Source organism: Macaca thibetana, chromosome 17 (assembly GCF_024542745.1).
Source record: "Macaca thibetana thibetana isolate TM-01 chromosome 17, ASM2454274v1, whole genome shotgun sequence".
In the NCBI taxonomy this organism is placed as follows: domain Eukaryota; kingdom Metazoa; phylum Chordata; class Mammalia; order Primates; family Cercopithecidae; genus Macaca; species Macaca thibetana.
The window spans coordinates 9,335,470-9,359,802 of NC_065594.1; the positions used below are offsets into that span (position 1 = coordinate 9,335,470).

General features: G+C 40.1%; 2 protein-coding genes across 7 annotated transcripts in view; one reads left to right on the top strand and one right to left on the bottom strand.

The window, feature by feature from the left end:
• ALOX5AP (arachidonate 5-lipoxygenase activating protein) overlaps window positions 1-24,333 on the top strand; it is a 734,005-nt gene that overhangs the window by 178,235 nt on the left and 531,437 nt on the right. The gene's annotated exons all lie outside the window — the stretch shown is intronic.
• The window catches only part of KATNAL1 (katanin catalytic subunit A1 like 1), a 167,521-nt gene that overhangs the window by 54,530 nt on the left and 88,658 nt on the right, over window positions 1-24,333 (bottom strand). For 5 of the 6 annotated variants that reach the window (XM_050766882.1, XM_050766885.1, XM_050766887.1 and 2 more), the window contains 2 exons: window positions 21,381-21,507; window positions 13,496-19,748 (listed from right to left, as the gene is read on the bottom strand). The exons of the other annotated variant lie outside the window; for it this stretch is intronic. In XM_050766882.1, coding sequence (XP_050622839.1) covers window positions 19,550-19,748; window positions 21,381-21,507 — 326 coding nt within the window. In that variant the 3' untranslated portion in view covers window positions 13,496-19,549. Of the gene's footprint in view, window positions 1-13,495; window positions 19,749-21,380; window positions 21,508-24,333 lie in introns of those variants that run through there. 6 annotated transcript variants of the gene reach the window in all.

Below are 24,333 nucleotides of genomic sequence, written 5' to 3' on the forward strand. Positions count from 1 at the left end.
CTGCAACCTCTGCCTCCCGGGTTCAAGTGATTCTCTTGCCTCAGCCTCCAGAGTAGCTGGGACTACAGGAGCGTGCCACCATACCCAGGTAATTTTTTTGTACTTTTTTTAGTAGAGACAGGGTTTCACCCTGTTAGCCAGGATGGTCTCGATCACCTGACCTTGTGATCCACCCAGCTCGGCCTCCCAAAGTGCTGGGATTACAGGCGTGAGCCACCCACGCCCAGCCAAGCATGTATATTTTTTAAAGCTCCCTAAGGTGTTCTAATAATCCCCCTGGTTGAAAACCACTATGTGTACAGATTTTGTACACAGAGATAGTTAGAAATTGCAACCAGAGAGAGGAAAGACTGGGGAAGTCAAAATGAAAAAGTAGGATACATAAAATGCTAGAATCTCAAAATGCATAATAAAGTTTAATCAGATTGCTTTCCTAACACCCATCACTTAGGGAAAAGGTGAGCAAGTTTTCCTTCCAAAACTGACCACTCAGGTTGTTTTATTTCTCTCCCAGAAGGGGTACGATTTCAGGAACAACCGAGCATTTTATTTTCCAATTAGGAAAGTAGCAACTCTTCTCTAACATTTTCCCAAGCTGATGTTATGAAGAAAGTACTGCAGTGAAGTCCTGTTGTGTGATCTTGGGCCAATCACCTCACTAGGCCTCAGTTCCCCTACTAGAAAAGCCAGAGCAGGCCAGGTGCAGTGGCTCACGCCTGTAATCCCAGCACTTTGGGAGGCTGAGGCCGGTGGATCACGTGAGGTCAGGAGTTTGAGACCAGCCTGGCCAACATGGTGAAGCCCCGCCTCTACTAAGAATACAAAAATGAGCCAGGTGTGGTGGTGGGTGCCTGTAATCCCAGCTACTCGGGAGGCTGAGGCAGGAGAATCGCTTGAGCCCAGAAGGCAGAGGTTGCAGTGAGCAGAGATCACGCCATTGCACTCCAGCCTGGGCAACAGAGCTAGGCTCCGTCTCAAAAAAAAAAAAAAAAAAAAAAAAAAAGGAAAGGGAAAAAAAGAAAAGTCAGAGCACTAGATAAGATCTCTAAATGTCCCAACCCTAAAGCTTTCTGACTTTCTAATTCTGAAACTTCCAAATAAGAAAAAATGTAAATGAAAAACAGGCGCGGTGGCTCAAGCCTGTAATCCCAGCACTTTGGGAGGCCGAGGCGGGCGGATCACAAGGTCAGGAGATCGAGACCACAGTGAAACCCCGTCTCTACTAAAAATACAAAAAATTAGCCGGGCGCGGTGGCGGGCGCCTGTAGTCCTAGCTACTCAGGAGGCTGAGGCAGGAGAATGGCGTCAACCCAGGAGGCGGAGCTTGCAGTGAGCCGAGATCGCGCCACTGCACTCCAGCCTGGGCAACAGCGTGAGACTCCGTCTCAAAAAAAAAAAAAAAAAGAAAAACAGAAATTCAAACTGAATAGCCCAGTCAGCCAGAGTGGTGGGCAACTGGCTGCCAGTGAGGTGCACGGGAGCCGGATGCCCCGGAGTAGAGCGTTATTGTTCTCAACCAGTCTCCCTCCCTGGTAGAGGACGGCACATCTCCACCCGCTGCCATGGGAAGCGTTGCAAAGAGAATAACATTTCCTGGTTCTGATGACAAGAAGTTTGGATGTATGACTTGGTCAGTGGAACCCGAGCAGAAGTGACATATGCCACATCGAAGAGAAGTCTTTAGAGCCCCTGAATGTTGCTGAACCCTCTTGCTCTTTTCCCTGTGCCACAATAACAGAGGCTACTGAAGACATCCTGGCTCTCAAAATGAGATGATGCACAGGGCACAATCACAGCTATAGCAGAACTGCAGGTGACATATGTATGTGAACAAGAAATACCTTTCTCACCGCAAACTGCTGGGATCTTGGGGTTATCTGATTAGCTCCGTCTTACTCAGAGGAAGCTGGCTGGCCCATCACCCTTCAGTGGACATATATGTGATACATACAAAGAATGACAGGGATGGCTTGACCGACACACACCCTTAGAATGAGAGCTCCTGGCAGCAGCTTTGCCATTTCAAAAGAACCATGGATACACAACTATAAAGGAACCAATGATACACAACTATACAAATATGTAGTGCCAGCTGCTTCCCACAGGAATTTGGGGCTGGCATGACACAATCGTCATGGCCATGCCCCCCATTCACCATATCTCCAGTTAGAATTCAATCGGCCAAAGGAGGACTCTGGACTCATCATCTGGAACACCCAGGCCACTCCTTAATTGCTGAATCCCTCTCGGTTGCAGACTTTGGTCCTATCCCTGGAGTCATGTGACCTTGACTCTCAATTCGGAGCGGTCATCCCCATGGGCCAGATTGTGTTCATATTTCTTGTGGTTGCTGCTCTGTCTGAAAACTCAGTTACTGAAAAATTTCTCCTAGAACAAATGAACTCTCTAGCTCAGTCTGAGAAACACTGGAGTCAATGGTCTGTAATAGAGGAATCTGAAAGCATTACCTAATCTGGACATAATTTTCCTCACCATTTCACAGGTGGGTACCATATCTACCGGCGACACACATCAACCGGATGCAGCAAATTAGGGCAGAAAAAAAAAAAAAGATGTATTTCCAAGTGAAGTGCCAGGACAATTCAGGTAAGATGAACATGGTTAGAAGGTAAACCTGCCCCTGCTTATCAGTCTTTGTCCAGAGAGCAACGTGCATGCGACTTTAAGAGAAAAAATCCCAGAAAACTAATTAGATTTACAGTCCGTGAACACAGTCAAAATAAAAAGCTCAAATCTATTTTTTTTCTTACATAGCATGAGGGCAATAGCCAAAAGAAATTACTATTAAGCGTGAGTAATGCAAAACGGATTGTGTGAATTTCAATCTGAGATGTGTGAATGTAATATACAACTGCAAATTAGGAAGCACCTTTTGAGTTTCAAAATAGGCTCAGTTCACAAGTGGAACAAATTCTACATCATAGACAACTTCAGGATGGGCTAAGACCAGATGTGGGCCTGGAAAAATGGAGGGAAATGTTGTAGCACTGAAAAGATATTGTGACTGGCAGCTGTATCGTCATCCACAGCAGGTAAATAATAAAGCACTGAGAGGAATGCTTTTGCAAAGTCGGCATGGCTGCAGGACCTGCTGTGGTGGGGCAGTCACCCTCCCTCTTGAGAAAGCAAGCAAAGCAGTTTTATCAGGGACTCAATAAACAGAAATCGGCCGAGTGTGGTGGCTCATGCCTGTAACCCCAGCACTCTGGGAGGCCAAGGCATACAGATCACCCAAGGTCAGGAGTTCAAGACCAGCCTGGCCAATGCAGTGAAACCCCGTCTCTACAAAAATACAAAAATCAGCCAGGTGTGATGGCGGGTGCCTGTAATCCTAGCTACTCGGGAGGCTGAGGCGGAAGAATCGCTCGAACCAGGGAGGCAGAGGTTGCAGTGAGCTGAGATAGCACCACTGCACTCCAGCCTGGGCAACAGAGTTTTGTTTCCGTCTCAACACAAAACAACAGAAATCAATATAAGGCACCTTCAAGCTACAAACTCTGAAAGACAATTTAACTTTGTATGCATCCTGACCATGTCCACAGACTAGACAATGACTTTGATTCAGATTACTGCTTAGGAGCTGATTTTGAACCCCAGCTCTGTCGTCATCTGCAGTGAATTCAGTTTTTCCTATCAGTGCTCTTCGGAACTGCTTTGCTTACAGGGTTCCAGTGAAGAAGGGAGATTTTTTTTTTTTTTTGTAGGCTAAGGTTCTCATTTCCCATCGGGGATTTGAGCACCTACAACTTGCAAAACCCTGTGGAGGAGGCAACAAGAGTGCTTCTCGTCCTCACAGAGCTGTCCATCGACAGCTGTCAAAGAAGTCACGCTAAGGGGCAAATGTAACTATATAGTAAATCATCCAGAAGGTGGGGACCGTCACCCACCCCTGGGTTAATATTCCCTTCTTAGCCACCTGGCAAACTCCTCTGCTTGCTTCAGCACATGGCTGACCTCACCTCCTCCGTGAAGCCTTCTTTGTCCTTCTCCTCCTCCAGACCATTTCTCAGGTGCATGCTGTTATAACCACACACAGTATCCTAGGACTGCTTCATGGCTTTCTCTACCAGCACACAAGTTCCTTGAGGGCAGGAGTTGTGTCTCAAATTTGTTGGCATTCAGTAAGTTGGACTGATATATAGGTGTAAATAATAGGCCTATATAAGATTCAAATTAGAATAGACTAAAATAAGTCCTGGCGAGTCTCCAGACTGCCTCCCTGTGTAATCTCCCATGGGCTGCACAGAAACTTTCGTATGAAAGACCTTGGGAAAGTCCCCGTTATGGAACCCGAGACCCTCAGACATCATGTAATGCTTTTTCTTGTGAAAAGCAAATGAGACTAACAAATCATGACTCTAGTCTGCAATTCTTAAGAAAGTACACAACAATCTGTGTGATTTTCTCTAGAAGGTATGTTTCACAGCTGCAACACGAAAGACAATGTGTAACGTTTGTAAATTCCCTATTTGAAGTGCCTCTTTATTCAGAATTTATGCTTTGCTTCTATTGAAAATACAGAGAAATTTGATGATTAGTGTGCTAAATGAGGCAAGAGTTCTAATTCGGTGCTACCACCAACTTCCATTTTTTGGTTCGGGTATTTTTTTTTTTTTTTTTTGAGACGGAGTCTCGCTCTGCCGCCCAGGCTGGAGTGCAGTGGCCGGATCTCAGCTCACTGCAGGCTCCACCTCCCGGGTTCACGCAATTCTCCTGCCTCAGCCTCCCCAGTAGCTGGGACTACAGGCGCCCGCCACCTCGCCCGGCTAGTTTTTTTTGTATTTTTTAGTAGAGACGGGGTTTCACCGTGTCAGCCAGGATGGTCTCGATCTCCTGACCTCGTGATCCGCCCGCCTCGGCCTCCCAAAGTGCTGGGATTACAGGCTTGAGCCACCGCGCCCGGCCTGGTTCGGGTATTAAAATAGGTGAGAACAGAACCTCTCTTCCGCCTTCCTCTCCCAACTTTGCTGGAAAAGGTGCCAAATAGCTCTCACAAGCCCTCAGCAAAACACCTCCATAGGCACAAGTCTACCACAGCCACTAGGTAAGCCATGCCAGTCACGAGGCTCAGAGCCTCCTGGATGACTGATGAATTCCACTTTCGGAAAAAGTCTCAAGGCAGTGTGGATATTGCCTAGATACAGCTCAGACTGTGTTTCTCAGGAATTAAAAGGGAAGTGGAATATGTCTGTCCACTACGAGTGTCCTAAGACTTCTGTAACATTGCAATAAAGGTATCAGAGTATATAGTCTAGTTCAGGAAAGAGAGGGGCACCTAATTTTTGAAGACACCAAAACAGCCATTCACTGAGTCAAAAATGGCTCACTGAAAGTCAGACTAACCTGTTCATGACGACTGGCAAGCTTAGGCGTATTACCCAGAAGGAGTGACAAAGAGCCAGGCTACACACCTGGACCCATATTACTTGCAGTGGGAGAAAAAAACCCACAAAAATAAAAAGAGCTAACCTGTGATATGCTGGTAGACTAACTCTTCCAGGGGGATAGGGGATGGGTAAAGCCCTGGTGTAGTGTTGGCCGATTTCCACGTGTGGATCCTCTCACCGTGGCTACACTTTCAGCTATCAATGGTGGAAAGGTTTGCAATATTCCTTAACGTTCCTTTGGCTTTGGGACAGCCTGGTACGTACCAGCCCTCGCACATCACTGCAGCTAACATTAAGGGTCTGTATGGTGCCGTGATAAGTACTTTAAATTCAGTATGTCATTTAATCTTCCCAACAGTCCTACAAAGGAAGGTCCTGTTATCTCCATTCTGAGGTGAGATAGATAACACAGCCACAGACAGGATAAGTAACTTGCCCAAAGTCACACAGCTTAGAAGTGATAGAGCTGAGGATAAAATCGTTTTCTGACTGCAGAGCTGAAGTTCTCACACTACCCAAATACGTCTCATGATCCAAATGAGGCCTTGTTTTAAATAGCCAGTAAGTATCTAGTCAAATAGCAGGAACAGTGCTTTGGCCACAGGAGGCAGAGTCCAAATAGGACCAACTATTTGTAGCTTCTGTCAACCTTCTTCAGGTGGTCACAGCAGAACACATAAGAACTCCTTTCCCTTGAAAACTCGATCCTCTCCTTCCTTGATTCTTCCTTGCAGTCTGACTCTCAGACCTTATCACTTTCCTGTTAGTGACTAAGAGTCTCTGTTCCTCTCTTGGTCCTCCCTTGAATGATTCCAGCCCCATGTCCTGTAACTGAAGAGCCCTATTCCTCTTCCAGGAACAAGGAGAGGTCACCAAGCAGCTGTGCTGCCCTGGGGAGCTGGCAGCTATCTAAATGTCCTATACTAGTACAAGAACCACAGTGACCTGGTCCTTCCCCAGGGGATGTGTTTAACATCACTGGCACAGGGATCACTGCTGACTTTTTTAAAAAGAAGGAATGAACAGTGACATATTCATATCATATCTAGAAGTCAGGAATCATCTTAAGACTGAGGAGAAATGAAAACTCAACAGAAATTAAGCGTGTCTTAAATCTTTCAAGAACTATCATGTCTAGACTGATCAAATTCAAGAAAACCACCACTGGGACAGAGTTAGAATCCCCAGGCATTTGAGGTTCAGGGAGGCAGGCAGAGAGAGGACAGATGCCCAGTGCCTGACCCTGAGAACCTGACTGGTCAGGTTCAAACGATAAAGAGACTCGCAATGGCCTGTCAGGAACAGCATGGTGAAGGATGAGCCCCCGGGTGGCCAGGAAACCAGGCATGGCCACTGCTGCTCACCAGGCCACTTGTCAAATGTGTCACTGAGTAATCCGCACAGAGGAAGATGGGAGAGGGCCAGGGCTGCAGCCAGTGGCACCCTGCAGTCCAGGAGAAGGTCTGAAATTACAAGCTGTCCACCATTAACAAGTAATGAAATCAATTTCCTGGGGCAGGTCCAGGAATTTTACAACATGAAACCAATTAGAAAATATCAGAATGTATCAGATATAATAAAGGCAAAGCTATTGTTTTTATTAAATTTTTGCTGTATGCACAGTAACAGGCTCATATACATATCTAGATAAAATGAAATGCTTATTTCCTATACTCTACAACTTTATTCTTTTTCCTAAAAGGGATGAGAAAATAATTACTATATGAAAGAAATCCATGTTACATGAAGAAAATTGATGTTGGGAAATATTTTTCCATTGTTACATGATTTTGTTGCCAAAAACACTGAGCCTCTTTTTTAAGAACTCTAATATGTGCAACTTAAAATAATTTTCCTGTTTTAAAATCTTCCAAATGAAGAGGTGCAGCAGGTTCTACACATTCAACATAAAATGCAACCTTTCAATTCATTTGCAATAACTGACTGACATCAAGAAAGATGCAAATAGCCAAATAAAAACTTCTGCATAGTGGGCATGATTTTAAACTGAAGCTCCTTACTTGAGATTGCAGCCAATGATCTGCTTCTTCCATTTGGATCTACACACCTTTGTGAAGTTACATTTTTAGCTGTAATGGTCATTATAACTAAGCATTGAAATAAAAAATAAAATCACTGTCCCTAAATTGTTATCCTAAGATTTAAAAAAATAAGAAAGTATATTTAATGTCATAGCTCTCAATGAAAATATTACTCATGTTTTTTGGAAGGATTTTGTAGCAGTAAGGATTACTTTTCAGTGTCTTCATATGATAGTCTTTCATATTTCTACATTTTATGGATTTTTACAAATTATATAGAAATACTACTGTAATTTACAAGTATCCTTAAACTACCAACGTAGTAACAGTGTGTAACTCACACATTTACTGCTGGAGAGACACGGTTAATGCAGCCTGGAGAGCGCTGTCCTAGGTGAGAGAGAGAGTGACAGTGGTCAACACACTCCTTCCCTCTGTGTCAAATGAAATGGGGTCAACAGCTATGCCTGACTCTTATTTAGGCCAAGGGCTTTTGGAAGACAGAAGGGCAGACACTGATTTGATTTCTACAAATATTGCTTTAAAAAAATCTTTATAATTTTATATTTCTTTTACAAAGTAAATAATTATCATATGAAAAAATACAAAGTAAAAGGTAAAAGTCTCCCTTAATGCAAGAGGTTTTGCATTTTGATTTAAATAAAGACAATTTTAAGTGTTGGTTTTAAAAAGGAATGATCATGGAAGTTTTTTCCTAAAATACTAAGAGTTCATCTACGGCACAAACCAATGAAATATGTAAGAAATTAGTTTATATTTTGAAAAGTACAGAAAAGATGTTTTTATTGTCTAATAATCCCATACTAAACAACTCAGGGAAAAAGTTTCCACTAAAAATAGGAACTGATTATTTCTTGTGATGAACAAATATGTATTTCACACAATTCCCTAATGAGAACCAAGGAAATGGTGCCTTTCTTTTAACATGAATATTTCTGAATGCAGTTTCTAGCTGCCTTGAACAAACTCCCTTCTTTTGTTGCTACGTTTCTGCAAATCTCTTCCAGATCCACTGTGGCTTATGACATTCTATCCAATTAGTTGTCAGCATAGTTTCTTTTACCTTCACTGCAATGACCTTACTTTTGCTAAGATGATTTCATGCAATCAACCTGTTCAATTAAAGCTATACAAAAAGCTATTCTCAAAAACCTACTGCTAGGCAACAGAAACCTGTTAAACTAAATCTCAGGCAAAAAACATTTCTATATAGAGATGAGAACGATTGTAGCCACTTCACACAATAATTTATTAATATAAAATAAAAAATAAACTTTGTTAAAATTTGTAAGTATAGGTAAACACACAAAAGTAACTTAAATGAGTCTTTTCACATGTACGTATATGTGTGACTATGTACTGTATGCATATTTAGCATACATGGTAGATCCCCAATAACTAGCTGACCTAGTTTAATATGTTTGCCCAGCCCACCTATGTCACCTTTGCTATGAATCTGAGAAGACGGTATGGAATGTCAGTGTTGTGTGTTTTCAGGAGAGCACAGTTATTGCAAACCCTTTGCAGTTAGTTGCTTTGAAGAGCAACAAATGAAGTGAACTCTTACGGTAAAGGCAGAATCGTTTATTATCCTAAATTCACAACTAGGTTAGATTTTGAAATACAGGCTTTGTATTGTAAACCAAACTAAAACATTTCATCCACATTTATTTATCTTTAGGGGGAAAAGTTTTGATTGGAAAAAGGCTTTTAAGGGCTGACAAAATTCATGAGAAGAGTTCCTCAGGCTTCTTAGAATCTTAATTCTTAAGAAACAACTTTGATGAGTTCATTGTAAATGAATCAGAAACACATGGATTAAATTTCCCCTTAAACAAACACTTTAAAAAGGATTTAAAAATTAAAGGAAATATGTTTAGTAAAGTATATTTGAGAAATGTTACAAAACATATTTCGAAATGTTTGAAAAATAGCTTGAGGTATTTTACAAACCCCAAATGAAGTTCAATTCATCCACCTCTACGTAATAATTACTAACACTGGAGTTTAGGATTTTTGTTATGGAATACAGTAGTCATACCATGGTTACTTGTTTAAAAAATTATTTAAGATGTAGTGACAGGCGTTTTGAATATTCAGACAAGATTAGGGGCGTTCAGTTGGCGTGGCCATGGTCAGTATTTTGAACATTCAGAATTAACTTTGTTCTGGTGCTTCAAAGTTGGACAGTGAGCCCCCTCCATGACTTGGTGATGCTCCGATGACAAGTACACGTCCAGCTAAGGACTCTGAAGCTGTCACCCCGTCAGCAGAGGACTGCTGGAGGTTCCAGGAATAAACGTAACTGTTAGAGTGCTATGCCACCTAAGTTGTTGGCCTATGATTCATGGGAATTCTTAGAATGATCAGTTCATTTCATTAAGCGTTGCCCTTAAAAACAATAGGTATATATTTGCACTCTGATAGAGCAAACAGGAGCCAATAGTGTCAAATTCATTTAAATCCCACAAGAGCCCTCTTTTCTTGCCTTATCAACATAGATTCTGAAACAGAACCTATCACAATAGTCTACCTAAAAAATCTGACCAAAAAAGCAGTAAGAGAAAGGGAAGATTAAAAAGTGATTCATAACCTCAGAAAAATGGGTGAATGCAACATTTTAAAAATTGAGTGCTTTTTGTGTGTTTTTAACATTGTTGAGAGTAAGCTTAGAATATGGCAAAGGAATGGGTTCTGAAACTAAATTGACCTAGGTTCCTATCCTTCTTCACTTCTTAGGAGCCATTCAACTAGAGCAAGTCACTCTATAAGCCTCAGTTTTCTCTTCTGAAGAAAAAGAATAAGAATAAATATATCTTTTAGGGCTAATGTATGAATTTAGTAAATAAAAGTATCTAGCACACAGTAAACATTATGTTAGTTCCAATCCTATGATGTCAACTTATCTTACATTTCTTATTTTTAACCATCATCAGCTCGGGTAATTGTCTGTATTGGTACCTGCTGCAATCTTAAAGGTCCTTAATAAATGTTTTGCCATCTGACTTGCTTTTTTTTTTTTTTTTTTTTTGAGACGGAGTCTCGCTCTGTCACCCAGGCTGGAGTACAGTGGCCAGATCTCAGCTCACTGCAAGCTCCGCCTCCCGGGTTCACCCCATTCTCCTGCCTCAGCCTCCCGAGTAGCTGGGACTACAGGCGCCCGCCACCACGCCCGGCTAATTTTTTATATTTTTAGTAGAGACGGGGTTTCACCGTGTTAGCCTTGATCTCCTGACCTCGTGATCCGCCCGTCTCGGCCTCCCAAAGTGCTGGGATTACAGGCTTGAGCCACTGCGCCCGGCCGACTTGCTTTCTTTAAGCCTTGTCTGCAGCACTCTTCAAGATCAGAAACGGATATAAGTTCTGCTTCCAGGTCAGAATACGATCTTGAACATATATTTTTAAATTTTCATGAGTTCAACTCTTCACCTGTAAGATGAGGGGACCAAGTCATTTGCTCTTAATTTCAGCTCTCAATGCTGTAGGTTGCTGGTGAGTCTCTCAAAACTTACAGGGGAGGTCTTAAGAAGATATCAGAATAGGTAAAACTGGGAAAGAGTTGCCCATCAAGCTTTTCTGAGTGTAAAAAGGATAAGAAGTAACCACAGAGCACATGTTCTCTCTCCCCGATCCCTTTCTGCCCTGTTCTGGGTGTAGCAGGAGCCAGAGGAATGCCCAGGTGAAGCCCCACGTCTGCCTGGCCAGGTGCAGTTGAAGTGGTGACATCCAGCCAGGGAGGGGGAGGAGCACCTGAGACCAGCCTCCAGCCTTGGGGCATCTGTTGTTGGAACCGGCCAGGTGAGACTTGCGCCCACCCTGCCTTTCTGTTTATCATTAGAAAGGTAGCAGCTGATGCTGGGAAGGGACGAAGCCAGGCAATGCTTCTATCTTCCCTCACGATTTCTAGTTAAACTCCTGGCATCTCTGGGCAAACACTCCAACACTGCGCCATGCTCTGCCATGGGAGCTAGGTCAGTCACAGGTGGCACTGGTCATATGCACTGGAGAAAGGACTGCAGGGAGAGTGGGAGGGCTCTAGCCACAAATGTCTCCTGTCTTGGTCCCACTTAACCTAATTCTTTTTCTTTATACCTCCCAAGAGATCGACACCTCCCTCATGGTCATAGGAAGAAAACCGGCTGGGGCCATGGAATTAAATTGTTGCTAGCTCCCTTCCAGTTGTACATATTACACAACTGCATGGCACCATAATTATGCAAAAATATCTCCTTCACACTTGGTCCATCAGGAGCACTTCTGGGATCCAAAGATAAAGCTAAAAAGGCCACAGAGAGCCCAGAGAAACGACACACAGCATTAGAGCCCAAGAATAGACCTCCCCACCACTACTCATCCCTAAACTGCAGTACTCATTCACACATGATGCTAACAAGCCTAACAACTATTTCTCTAGGTTCACTGAAGACTGGAAACAGGACATCGGAAGAGGAAGAAAGGTTGGTAAGAGACCAGTGGAAATGTTATAAAAGCAAACATGAAAACTCAACGACCAGTCAGTGAGACAGATTTAAAAAAAAAAAAAAAAAAAAAAGGCCCTCCTACCCCTCCACTAATTGCAGAGAGTGGCATAAAACAAGGGACTGACCTCATAACTCTGAATCCTGAAGAAAAGGGTAAGTTCCAATTCTTCAGTTTACAAACTCAAGGAACAAATGTGATACGGTTTAGCAAAGTTTCAAATTGATAAGCGCATGAAAAAATGTTCCACATCATCTGGAAACTGCAATGGAAACAACGAGGTACCGTTACACACCTATCAGTGAACCTAGTGAACCAGCTGTTAGGCTTGTTAGCATCATTATTGCTCTTAGAATGGCCAAACCCAAACTACCAACAACATCAAATGCTGGCGAGGATGTGGAGCAACAGAAACCTTTATTCATTGCAAGTGGGAATATATAACGGTACAGCCACTTAGGAAGATAGCCTGCTAGTTTCTTATAAAACTATACATACTCTTACCATACGTTCCGGCAATCACATCCATAATTACTCAAGTAAACTGAAAACTTATGTGCTTGCAAAAATCTGCACATGAACGTTTAGAGCAGCTTTACTCATAATTGCTAAAATTTGGATGCAAACAAGATGTCCTTGAGTAGGTGGATGGATAAACAAATTGTGGTATATCCAGACAACGGAGTACTATTCAGTGCTAAAAAGAAATGAACTATCGTGCTACAGGAAGACATGGAGGAACCTTAAATGCATACTGGTAAGTAAAAGCAGCCTGTCTAAAACGGCTACATCCTATACGATTCCAACTATATGACATTCTGGAAAAGACAAAACTAGAGAGTCGGTAAAAAGCTCAGTGTTGCCAGGAATTGGGAGGCGAGGGAAAGATGAATAGGCAAAGCACAGGGAATTTTTGAGCAGTGAAACGATTTTGTCTGCTGTCGTAAAGATGGATACATGACATTATGCTTTTGTCAAAACCCATAAGTGTATAACGCAAAGTGAACCCTAATGTCAACTATGGACTTGAATAATAATAATGCATCAACATCAGTTAATCGATTATAATAAATATACCACACTAATGTAATGTAAGATGTTAGTAAGAGGAGAAACTGGGGCGGGGGTTGTGAGTAAATGGGAGCTCCAAATTTTCTGCTCAATTTTTCTGTAAACCTAAAACTGCTTAAAAAAAATAAAGTCTATTAACTAAAAAAAATTGTTTAGAGGAGGTCATAAAGACTTAGTCATCTAGAAAATTCACCATATGGAACATCCACTTTGCAATGGTGCTACACAAGCAAGACAAGTGTATTGATTATGCCAGTTGGAATTAATTGAAAAAACACACATCTTACCTGCATCGACCTTGAAATTATTGGCATAAGCATAGCCAATACAAAATGTCAGGTTTACAATACGTGATTTTATGAGAACAAAAATCTGGGGAAAGCCATTCCTTACTAGTGAGGGGTTTGTTGTTCCCACCGGTGGCAAGAAGTGCGTCCGTGACTATAGATCAAAATGAACCACACAGAAAGTGACGACAACCAACACTCTGTAAGTTTATTACCAAATATAATCTAAGCACAAACACAACTAAGCTAATGAGATTGGCAAAGTAGCAGCACAAAATGTAAGGAAAAACACATTTAATAAATACAACTTGGAAACGTCTTTTTCTTTAAATTAGGTTCAGATACTGGGAGACAAACACTGAAGCAAAAGTCTTAACAACGCACTTACAAGCCATCATAACGTGCAGTGATCCTGCTGGACACTGTCCACTCACAACCATGCTAACGGGGGCCACTCCCTGCTGCCGTACCATCATATGAATATACATTTGTCAGTGAAAATGTCACAAAAATGTGACATTTGTCCAGGTTTGTGTGTTTTCATAAAGTTACTCAGGTTTTCAGAGAATGAACATAGGAACATGTAGGATCCACAATTTTTAAGGTCATCACATTAGTTTGTATTTATGAAACTATAAGAAAACAGATGTGTGTCATGTTTGACACTGCTGCTTTGAATGCAATACTTCCAAATAATGAAGCTGACCACAACAAAGAAGGGAAAAGTAATTCAGACGTTTCAGAGAGGCCTTATTTGGAATATAAACGCTTTGCTAGGGAAAGAAAGACGAAATATTTTAAACAATTTCAAGATTAAAAAGGAAAGTTAATGGGAGGAGGGCAACAGCAGGAGGGAAGGACGTGCTTAAAAGAAACAAATCTGCATAGACGATGAACTGAATTTAATTCAATTCATTCCTGCCTAAAACTAAGCCTGGTTAACTGAGGTAGACTCTGGGAATTACACGTGCAAAGATCAGGTTTTCCAAAGGGCAATATTTTGTCATTTCAGATATGGTAAAGTAAAAGTGCATTTTATAGTTTCAAATAATCAAATGGGAGTCCTTTTATAGGAGGGAAACTTCTCTATACTAATTCCCTATTTTTTTGTGCCAAATTTCCAAATATACAAAAACCTACACACTGCTGGTAATAAGGCAATATCCAGGGTTTTTTCATTTATTTTCTCAGGAAACGAGAAAAGTAAAATAAATTTTATGACATTACCTAAACATCTTTCCTGTTTTTATTAATAAGTCACTGGGAATTCAGAAATAACATTAAAGCTAAAGAGTTGTCTGCAGCCAAAAAACCCAATAAAAATTCAAAGATCTATTTGTTAATGAGGTGAATGTTTAAAAATATACCTACTATCCTAAGAATTTTATTAAAATACACAATTTCCACATTAAGAAACAAATATTAAAAGCAAATGTCAAAAAAATTAAATAAGTACGAAAAGCCAAATTTAAAAGTATAAATAACTAAACTTACAATAATCACAACAGAGTTTTTAGCTTTCTGTAAAAATAGTTAGTGGAGATGAGACTAAAACATTTGAAGCTTAAATATTTTTATCCCCCAACAATAATTCTTTTTTCTATTGTGACATATTCTTAGGTTCACATAAATATTATGTGCATCACAAATTAAGCGGTTTCTTAAAAATATACAATCAAAACCGTTTAAGAAAAAAAAGGTACATAAAAGAGAATAGTTAGGACTTTTCCCTCATACGAGTTAAGGTGGCCTTTTCTTGGAAAAGGCCAGCATTCACCCTTAACATTTTATGCCTGTCATACAGAATATACCCTAAAGTGATTTATCATTAATAAGATAAAACTTATCTTAAGAGTGGGAATCCACTATTAGGCAGAGAAAGACTCAATAACCTAGGCAATATTGAAGCAACCAAAGTCCACTCACACAACATGAAATACTTGCCTAGGTCCTTCATTTTATCTCATGTTAGGGTGGGGAGAAAGTGAATCATAGCTACCTCAGCTGGTTACTGTTTCATGATTCTCATCACAGATTTAGCAGTGTATATAAAAACTTATTCCTAAGGAAGGAATTTAAATGAACTCAGGCTATCCAAAACTTAGAGTACTAACAATTTTATGTTCAACAGAGTCAGGCTACATAAAGCAAAGTCAAATAATGACAATCATACTGTAAATTTGGGTTGTACACACACATTTTCCCCTGGTGTATGTATATGACCATAGATTCACCAGGTATTGGTTTGCTTAGTTTTTGAGCAATTCGTGCTCTAAGCCTACGTTTTGAGAGTGAAATATGACTTCCCAAAAACTGTGATCTCAGAAGCTGAAATTAAGCCCCAAGCTATAGAGCTAGACCACCACGTTTTCCCCTTCCAAAATGGCTCGGTATTGTGGGAGGCAGTGGTCAGATCCGAAAGTGTGTAGATACAGTCTGTGATGCCACCATCTATTGTCTACTTGGATCACTAGAAGGTTGCAGCTTCCATTAAAGAGGGGTTTGATATATTTCACTAATATTAATTTCCTTTAAAAAAAGAAATTATGGGGCAAAAGGTTTAAACATGTTATGCTTATAATAGGCAGCTTGGGAAATGGTAAAAATTGTTCATTAAAATAGATCTATAATAGTTACACACTATTCAAACAAATGGATATCAGTTCTAATTTCAAAACAGATTTAAAGTGCTAAAAGGAGGGGGAAACACTTTTATATATTATTTTTCCAAAGTGCAAACAGATTACTATGCCTCTCCATCAGTGATCTTGTTTCAGTAGTAGAAGCCAGAAGCTATATAGAGCCGTTAGAGAAACTGCCAAGTTGGAACTGTACTCTCTAGTCCAGCTTTGTCTTGGTCCACAGAGCTCCCACCCACTGTGTCTTGGACCAACCAATACACATCTACAGAATGTAGGGACTATCTGATCAGATATCTGCAAAGCAGACTTAGCTTAGTCCTACAGTCATTGTGCTGCAGAACTCAAAATACTCATGTTTTCAGAGGAATTAAAGAAGCCAAATATTTTTCCTTTGATAATGCATCTGCTACCGCAACACAGAATAACAAAACAAAACGAAGCAAAACAATTCAATCTCATTCTGGGTAAGGCAACACACTGTCTTCTGCAATAAAGACAGTCTGTGTGTGTGTGTGTGTGTGTGTGATGTACATTAAAAGGGCTGGGCAGAGTGGCTCACACCTGTAATCTAAGCACTCATTCTGGGTAAGGCAATGCACTGTCTTCTGCAATAAAGACTGTGTGTGCGTGTGTCTCATGCCTATAAGGCAACACACTGTCTTCTGCAATAAAGACTCTGTGTGTGTGTGTGTGTATGTATGTCTGTCTCACGCCCGTAATCCTAAAACTCATTCTGGGTAAGGCAACACACTGTCTTCTGAAATAAAGAGAGAGAGAGAGAGAGAGAGAGAGAGAGAGAGAGAGAGAGAGTGTGTGTGTGTGTGTGTGTGTGTGTGTGTGTGTGTGTGTTGTACATTAAAAGTTGGGGCCAGGAGCAGTGGCTCACGCCTGAGAGAGAGAGAGAGAGAGAGAGAGAGAGAGAGAGAGAGAGTGTGTGTGTGTGTGTGTGTGTGTGTGTGTGTGTGTGTGTGTTGTACATTAAAAGTTGGGGCCAGGAGCAGTGGCTCACGCCTGCAATCCCAGCACTTTGGGAGGCCGATGTGGGTGGATCACCTGAGGTCAGGAGTGCGAGACTAGCCTGGCCAACATGGTGAAATTCTGTCTCTACTAAAAGTACAAAAAAATAAGCCGGGCGCGGTGGCACCTGTAATCCCAGCTACTCAGGAGGCCGAGGCAGGAGAATGGATTGAACCTGGGAGGCAGAGGTTGCAGTGAGCCGAGATCACGTCACTGCACTCCAGCCTGGGGGACAGAGCAAGACTCCGTTTCAAAATAAAATAAAATAAAAATAAAATAAAATAATAAAATAGAATAAAATAATTAAAATAAAATAAAATAAAAGTTAAATAGAACACCTGAGGGATGTCTTTAAGATCCTTTAAGGGATTTGAGACATACAAAGCATTTACCATCCACTGATAGGGCAAAATGAGAAACAAGGGAAATACAAAGCACAGCTGACTCGCTTAACATGGTAAAGATAAGCTCCTAGGAAGTCTGAGTTGCCAAATACTGAATAACTGGTATTAAAAGAAACACAATTACTATGTCATTATCCATGAATTCAGAAAAATAATTAAATGCACACCAAGATAATTAATATGAAACCCAGAAAAGGTCTCACTAATCAACTATTGTTAGGCTGGTGCAAAAGTAATTGCGGTTTTTGCCATTGAAAGTAATGGAAAAACCACAATTGCTTTTGCACCAGCCCAATACAAACAAGTTTTAACAATCACAAGACTAATGTTTTAGTGATGGCTCCTACAACTTCAGGGGAAAAAAAGTACATTTCTGAATGGCAATCGTTTGCAAAATAATCTCAATGAAACTACTTATTTCTTTATTTTAAAAGTTAATAAAAGGAAACTTCTCTCAGTTTTTAGGAAGAATTCAATTACAATAAAATCATGATGTCTTATGATCTGGCATCTTATAATCTGTGTCTCAGAAAGAACGGCAATTTACAGCATCAAATGAATACTGGAGTTTAGAGTCAGACTTAAGTTATCTGAAAAGAACATAAGGCATTTATAGTTTTTAGCAGGGAAAAATAATCAATCTCTTTTTAAAAAAAAAAACCTTCTTAGTATCTTGATTAAGTGTCCAAAAAGCTGTATTATTTTTAGTTTTAAACCAGTAGGTGCTACTCAAAACTGATAATTCAGGATGTTATCAAATACAAAGTTTTAAAAGCTTGACCATTAAAGCATAAATTGCCTAATAAGACACATGTAATCATAAAAACTAACGCCAGGATCATTTACTTGTGATTGGATATATGCCATTCACTTTTTCTGGCTTCTTTCTAAGGTGTAATTCCTGCTGTATTGAGTGAGCATGTCAGATTTCTATCCTTATCTTACTGTGTGTAAAAGTTCTCAACCTAGACAAGGACAAATTTTAGAATTTTCAAATGAACATCATTCATTATGTACAATGCTGTTTTGTTAAACTAGCTGTCTGGAATACTATAAAGATTTCATTTGTTTTGTGTTAGCCACAGAGAATGGACTTGTTCAGAACGCAAAAGTATTTATCTCAAATACTAAAATCAAATTCAACAAAAATCAAACAATGTTGGAGCTGAGAAAAATAATGGCTATACATCTGTTTGAACATATTGAAAGAAAAGTGAAAACACAGCCAGGCATGCTGGTGCGCACCTATAATCCCAGCAACTTGGGAGGCTGAGACAGGAGAATTGCTTGAATCTAGGAGGCGGAGGTTGCAGTGAGCCAAGATCATGCCACTGCACTACACAGCCCGGGTGACGGAGTGAGACTCCTTCACACACACAAGAAAAGTGAAAACACACTTGGAAGTCTAGAATGAAGAATTACATCTAATGCAATATTCTTCCCACCTTTCCATATTAAGTATAAGAAGCACCAGCAAAAAAATACTAAAGACAGAGAAATGACCTGGCAAAATGATTCAAATACCACACAGCGTGAGAATATTCCTCAATAAAGCTCCAGACGTTATTAAGTAGCTAGTAGAATAAATGGCAGCGGGAGGGGAAGTAAAAATTCTAACCATATGACAGACTCCTAACAGTAAGTCATAAATTCTAAAGGTTTAATCAGTAAATTATTTCCTCCAAAATATACTGTCATTCTTCTCTTAACAATAAATACAGAGTGTGACACAAATCCAATTTTGATGTTAAAAGTCAACCTGTATAGATAGGTCCCTCATGTTGACAGAGCAAAGAAGTGGAAAAAAACAAAAAGAAAAACAAAGAAAAACAACTGCAAATGAGAAATAGGGTTATTTCTAAATCTTCTGTAAACAAGTTTCTAAAATAGCACACTGCTCCCTCTCTTCAGCCTCCCTGATAGACTGGTTTGGGTGTGCAATATTAATGCAGGAATACGTGGAATACCAGTACAAAGCGAGGGAAGGGAGACTAGCAAACTCTCGCCCTGAATTATTTCTCAACTACATTTAGTATTCTTCACAGTTTTAGATGTTTTTTTTCCTTTAAGTGAAAATCACTCCACTGAAAAAAATTCCAAATCTGTTTTTTAAAAATTGCAGGAATTTCTTCATATTTTATAAACAAAAATACCAGAAATTAAAGAGTTGACAGAAATTCAAGCAGATCCAAATTCAACCATCCATTTTTCATACTTCTCCAAGTCTGCAGCAGAGACAGACTTAGCAATTTTCTTTAGGGCCAATTCAAAGTCTCCTTTGGTAACAGGCATCTGAAGTTCCTCTTTAGAAAGTGCACGGATCTCTTCTGGACCTAAGCCATTGATACGCCGTCTCATTGCCATTAAAGAGGCATCCCTAAAAATACACCACAATCAGTCAACAGTAATTTTTGCACATGTTTTAACACTTTCAATTGTAACAAAGTTATGAAAAAACAATCAAAAGATTATATGTTTTCTATGAGGCTTCTTAGAATTTTTCACTTAAGAAACATCCTGGGGGTTCGGCAGAAGTTAAAACAGGATGCAAATAACCAGAAACATGAAATGTACAGTTAATGAACCCTAAAAGTCTAAGTTAAGCTCAAACAGTACTGAATTATATTTTCCCACTTGCTCCTCAAAGACAGCCAAGAAGTTTAAGAAACCAAAGTCGAATTTTGAAATACTGAATTGTACACTTGGAAATGAACACGTGGCTAATGTTAAGATAATTCAAATCACAGACCAGTTTGTCTACAGCCTAAATAGAGGAATAAAGCCACAAATCACTCTCTCTGAAACATGAATATCCACATACAGTGGACACGGAATTCCCTACATGGAGTATTTGCAGGCAACTAAAGGCATAAACTCTGGCTTCTCTTGATCCCATGTGCAGCTCTTTTTGACCAACATAAATATGACCAACATAAATATGACCATCATGTGCAGCTCTTTTTGACCAACATAAATATGACCATCATAAATATGAAGGTATGGAAGAAAAGGATAATTCATAAACACAAAAAAGCTATTAGGAAGGCCAAGCCAACAAAAATGTCAAGTTCTTAAATATTTCACTATAGTAGCGGTAGAAACTATTGTGACCTTATTGTATGCCACTAAACTTGGATGCGCACATGGGAAAAATGCGAGCAGAAAAGGTGAGAAAAACAGATGCTACAGCTTTAAAGAAAGGCTACTAAAGTCAATTTAAGTACAGTTAGAAAAATAAGGAAAAAAATAACTGCACAGAGTGACAGGAGGTGTCTAAAAATTATGATGTCGCTAAACTGAAAAAATGTTAAATGTGTATCTTCCCCAGCTTACACTGATCATTTTTGCTCATCGGCATGTGTTTAAATAATGCCAACCAAAACTAAATAATATTACTTTATGTTGATGTAGAAAGGCTCCAACACAAAGCTAAACTAATCTTAGGTTGTCAAAGTCGTTATCATCAAGTTAGACACAACAGTTTTTTTTTTTTTGCGACGGAGTCTCGCTGTCTCCCAGGCTGGAGTGCAGTGGCACCATCGCAGCTCACTACAAGCTCCGCCTCCCGGGTTCACGCCATTCTCCTGCCTCAGCCTCCCGAGTAGCTGGGACTACAGGCGCCCGCCACCACGCCCAGCTAATATTTTGTAATTTTAGTAGAGACGGTATTTCACTGTGTTAGCCAAGATAGTCTCGACCTCCTGACCTCGTGATCTGCCTGCCTCAGTCTCCCAAAGTGCTGGGCTTACAGGCACGAGCCACCGACACAACAATTTCTTTAAAATCCAAAGATCAAAAACATAAGTGACCAATGCTATATAATTTTCATCTCACAATGAAGAATAAAGTTATATGGGAAAAAAAAAAAGGACAAATGGGAAACCATTTCAAAGAAATGGGTAGCTGCTTTCATGTCTAACTACACTGGGCTAACTACACTGACTTTAAGACTAGTCCTCCTGCCAAGTCTATAACTAATGTCTAACATCACAGATCATTAAAAAAATACCTGCAAACATTAGTGATGTCAGCACCAGAATAGCCCTCAATCTTCTCGGCTATATCTTCCAGTTGAATATCAGGATCTAATTCGACCTCACGAAGGTTGATCTTCAGAAGCTCGGCTCTTCCTTTTGCTGTTACAAGATTTTGGTGGTGTTGTTAGATGTTTTACTTTACAAATAATTTTGCTGAGAAATGACATATTAACATTCAGGGGGAAAAATGAGGCCAATGCAAAGAAGAGTCAATAACTGTGTATCCATTAGTATTATTACCAATTCACTGCATGACTCATGGAATCATTTAAATTCCTATGTGCCTCTGTAGCAGTAACTAAAAATTGAAAAAAACAAAAAACAAAAATCAAAAACAAAAACAAAAACCACCTGGGTTTTCTTTATAGACTGTGAAGATATCTACTATGAGAACAAAGAATCTGAGATCCTTCACGAAAAATATAAATATCAGTTTTCAGGCACCGGAAACGCTTCTCAAAAAAAAAAAAAAAAAAAAAAAAAAAAAAAAAACTTAGCCTGGTGTTAGAAAATTAGACTGCATCAAGTCTAACTCCTATGAATTACTTTGTTCACCTGTTAGTATGACATGGATCTCCAGAACTCTTATCAGTAGTTTAAAGAACATTTCCTGAAAATCAGTAATTGGCACAAAAAGCTCATTAATGTATTTTTTACTTGGAGAGCCAGCCCACAGACATGTGCTGTTCCAGTATGATTTAAATGTGAACTGAATAAGTTCAAACATACTCAGAATTTTTAAAATAACCAATCACACTTGCCATTTCAGTAGTGCTTTTAGTAGCAAATATGCTTAGCACAGCACACTAAGATAATGCATTACTAGTTTATCTGGCACTCTACTATTTCCTGAGATACAAAACGAAATTTAATTCTCTTCTACTTTTATTTTGAAAAATGCTAAATCTACAGAAAAAGAAAATCAATGAATACCCATTTGCCTTTCACTGAGATTCACCAATTGCTAACATTTTGCCATTATCACTCTAGCTGCCTCCTCATCTCTCCTCCCTCAACTTTTTGAATTGAGCGCTAGCTGTAGGCATCACAACACTTCACCTTAAATTCCCCAACATGTATCTCCTAAGAAAAAAGGTAGACATAACATTTCTCACCCTTATCAGGAGATTTAATACTGGAACATTAGTGTCTAATACACAATTCAAAGCAAAGTCTCCCCATTTGTCCCAAGCCTTTATAACTTTTACAAACCATAACACATTGCATTCAGTTACCATGTCTCATTCATCTTCTTTCATCTAAAACAGTTTCCCAGTGTTTACTTTTTGGTTCATTTTGTTTTGTCTTTCATGAAATTGACAATTCTCCCCCAAATGATCTTATACAGCCAACACATTCCAATAAAGATCCTCCTAAAAGGTCTCTCTGTGGAAACTAATGGGCAGATACCAAAATGTCCACAGAAATGGAAAGAACCAAGAACAGCCAAGATGCTCTGGAAGAGCAACAGCAAAGTGGAAAGAATTGCTCTATCAGATTTCAAGACTTACTACAAAGGTATAGGACTCAAAGCAGATTGACGCTCTTGTGGAAAGAGGCAGATAGATCAACAGTACAGAACGGGGTGCCCAGCAGCAGACTGAAGCAGAACTATAGACAATTTATGACAAAGCGGTTCAGGCCGCGAGGGGAAGGAGTGTCTTTTCAATTAATGATGCAAGAACAGCTGACTATCCACAGCGAAAAAAATGAAATCGGGTCCTACATCATACTGTACCCAAAAATCAGTGCCAGATATATTACATCTAAACGCAAAGTTGTAAGTATTTTATAAGATAACATAGAAGAATATCTGAATGACCTCAGGGAAGCATTCTCAAGACATATATTTCAAAAACTCAACTAGGAAAAGACTGATAAACTGACCACATTAAAATGAGGAACTTCCATTCATCAAAAAGATCCTGTCAACACAGTGAAAACAGATGTTACAGAGTTTGAGAAGATATCTGTAACATACATAAGCAACCAAAGACTTGTATCAAGAATATTTCAGGAATTCCTAAAAATCAGCAAGAAAAAGACTACCCAAGAGCCAGAGTGCCTGGCTATGCACAGTGGGCAGACCCCAGTGCTTGCGTGTTCACGTACCCCTCACCGCTCTGTGCCTGGCTTGCCCTTGGCTGGCGTGGGATCAGGGCCGGTAGCTCTAGCCAAGCACAGCCTGCCAGGGCAAGTGGGCGGAACGCTGGGCTCAAGCAAAACTCCAGGAAAGGCGCCACCGAGGATCCTGCAACACAAGCACTTTGGAAGACACACTGAATTCATCTAATACTGCAGCCGTGCAGCACTACCTAGCAATTCACTCCTAGGACGGAATGCTCCATTCTGGCATGCTTACCACTATACATGTATGAAAATGTTCACAATAGTACTGCTCATAATAGCCTAAAGCAAGAAATAACTAAAATGTCCACCAAATAATATGATGGATACATTTTGATATAATCATATAATAGATGGTATGGGTTAAACCATGTCCCTCAAAATTTTTAGGCAACTCCTAACCCCCAGTACTTCAGAATGTGACTGTATTTAGAGACAGGAGAGGTAATTAAGGTAAAATGAGGTCATATGGGTGGGCTCTAACCCAACATGACTGGTGTCCTTACAAGAAGAAGCTATTAGGATACAAACACCCCTAAGAGGAAGACCACATGAAGACTACGGGACAAGACGGCCACCTACAGACCAAGGAGAGGGACCCCAGAGTGCAACCAGCCTGCCTACAGCTTCGTCTTATGCTTCTAGCTTCCAGTACTGTGAGAAAATTAACTTCTGTTGTTTAAGCCACCCAATCTTTGGTATTTGTTACGGCAGCCCTAGCAAACGAATATGACAGAATACCAATCACACAGCAACAAAAATGAATGAGGTGGCATCTATATGTGGTAACATGAATGA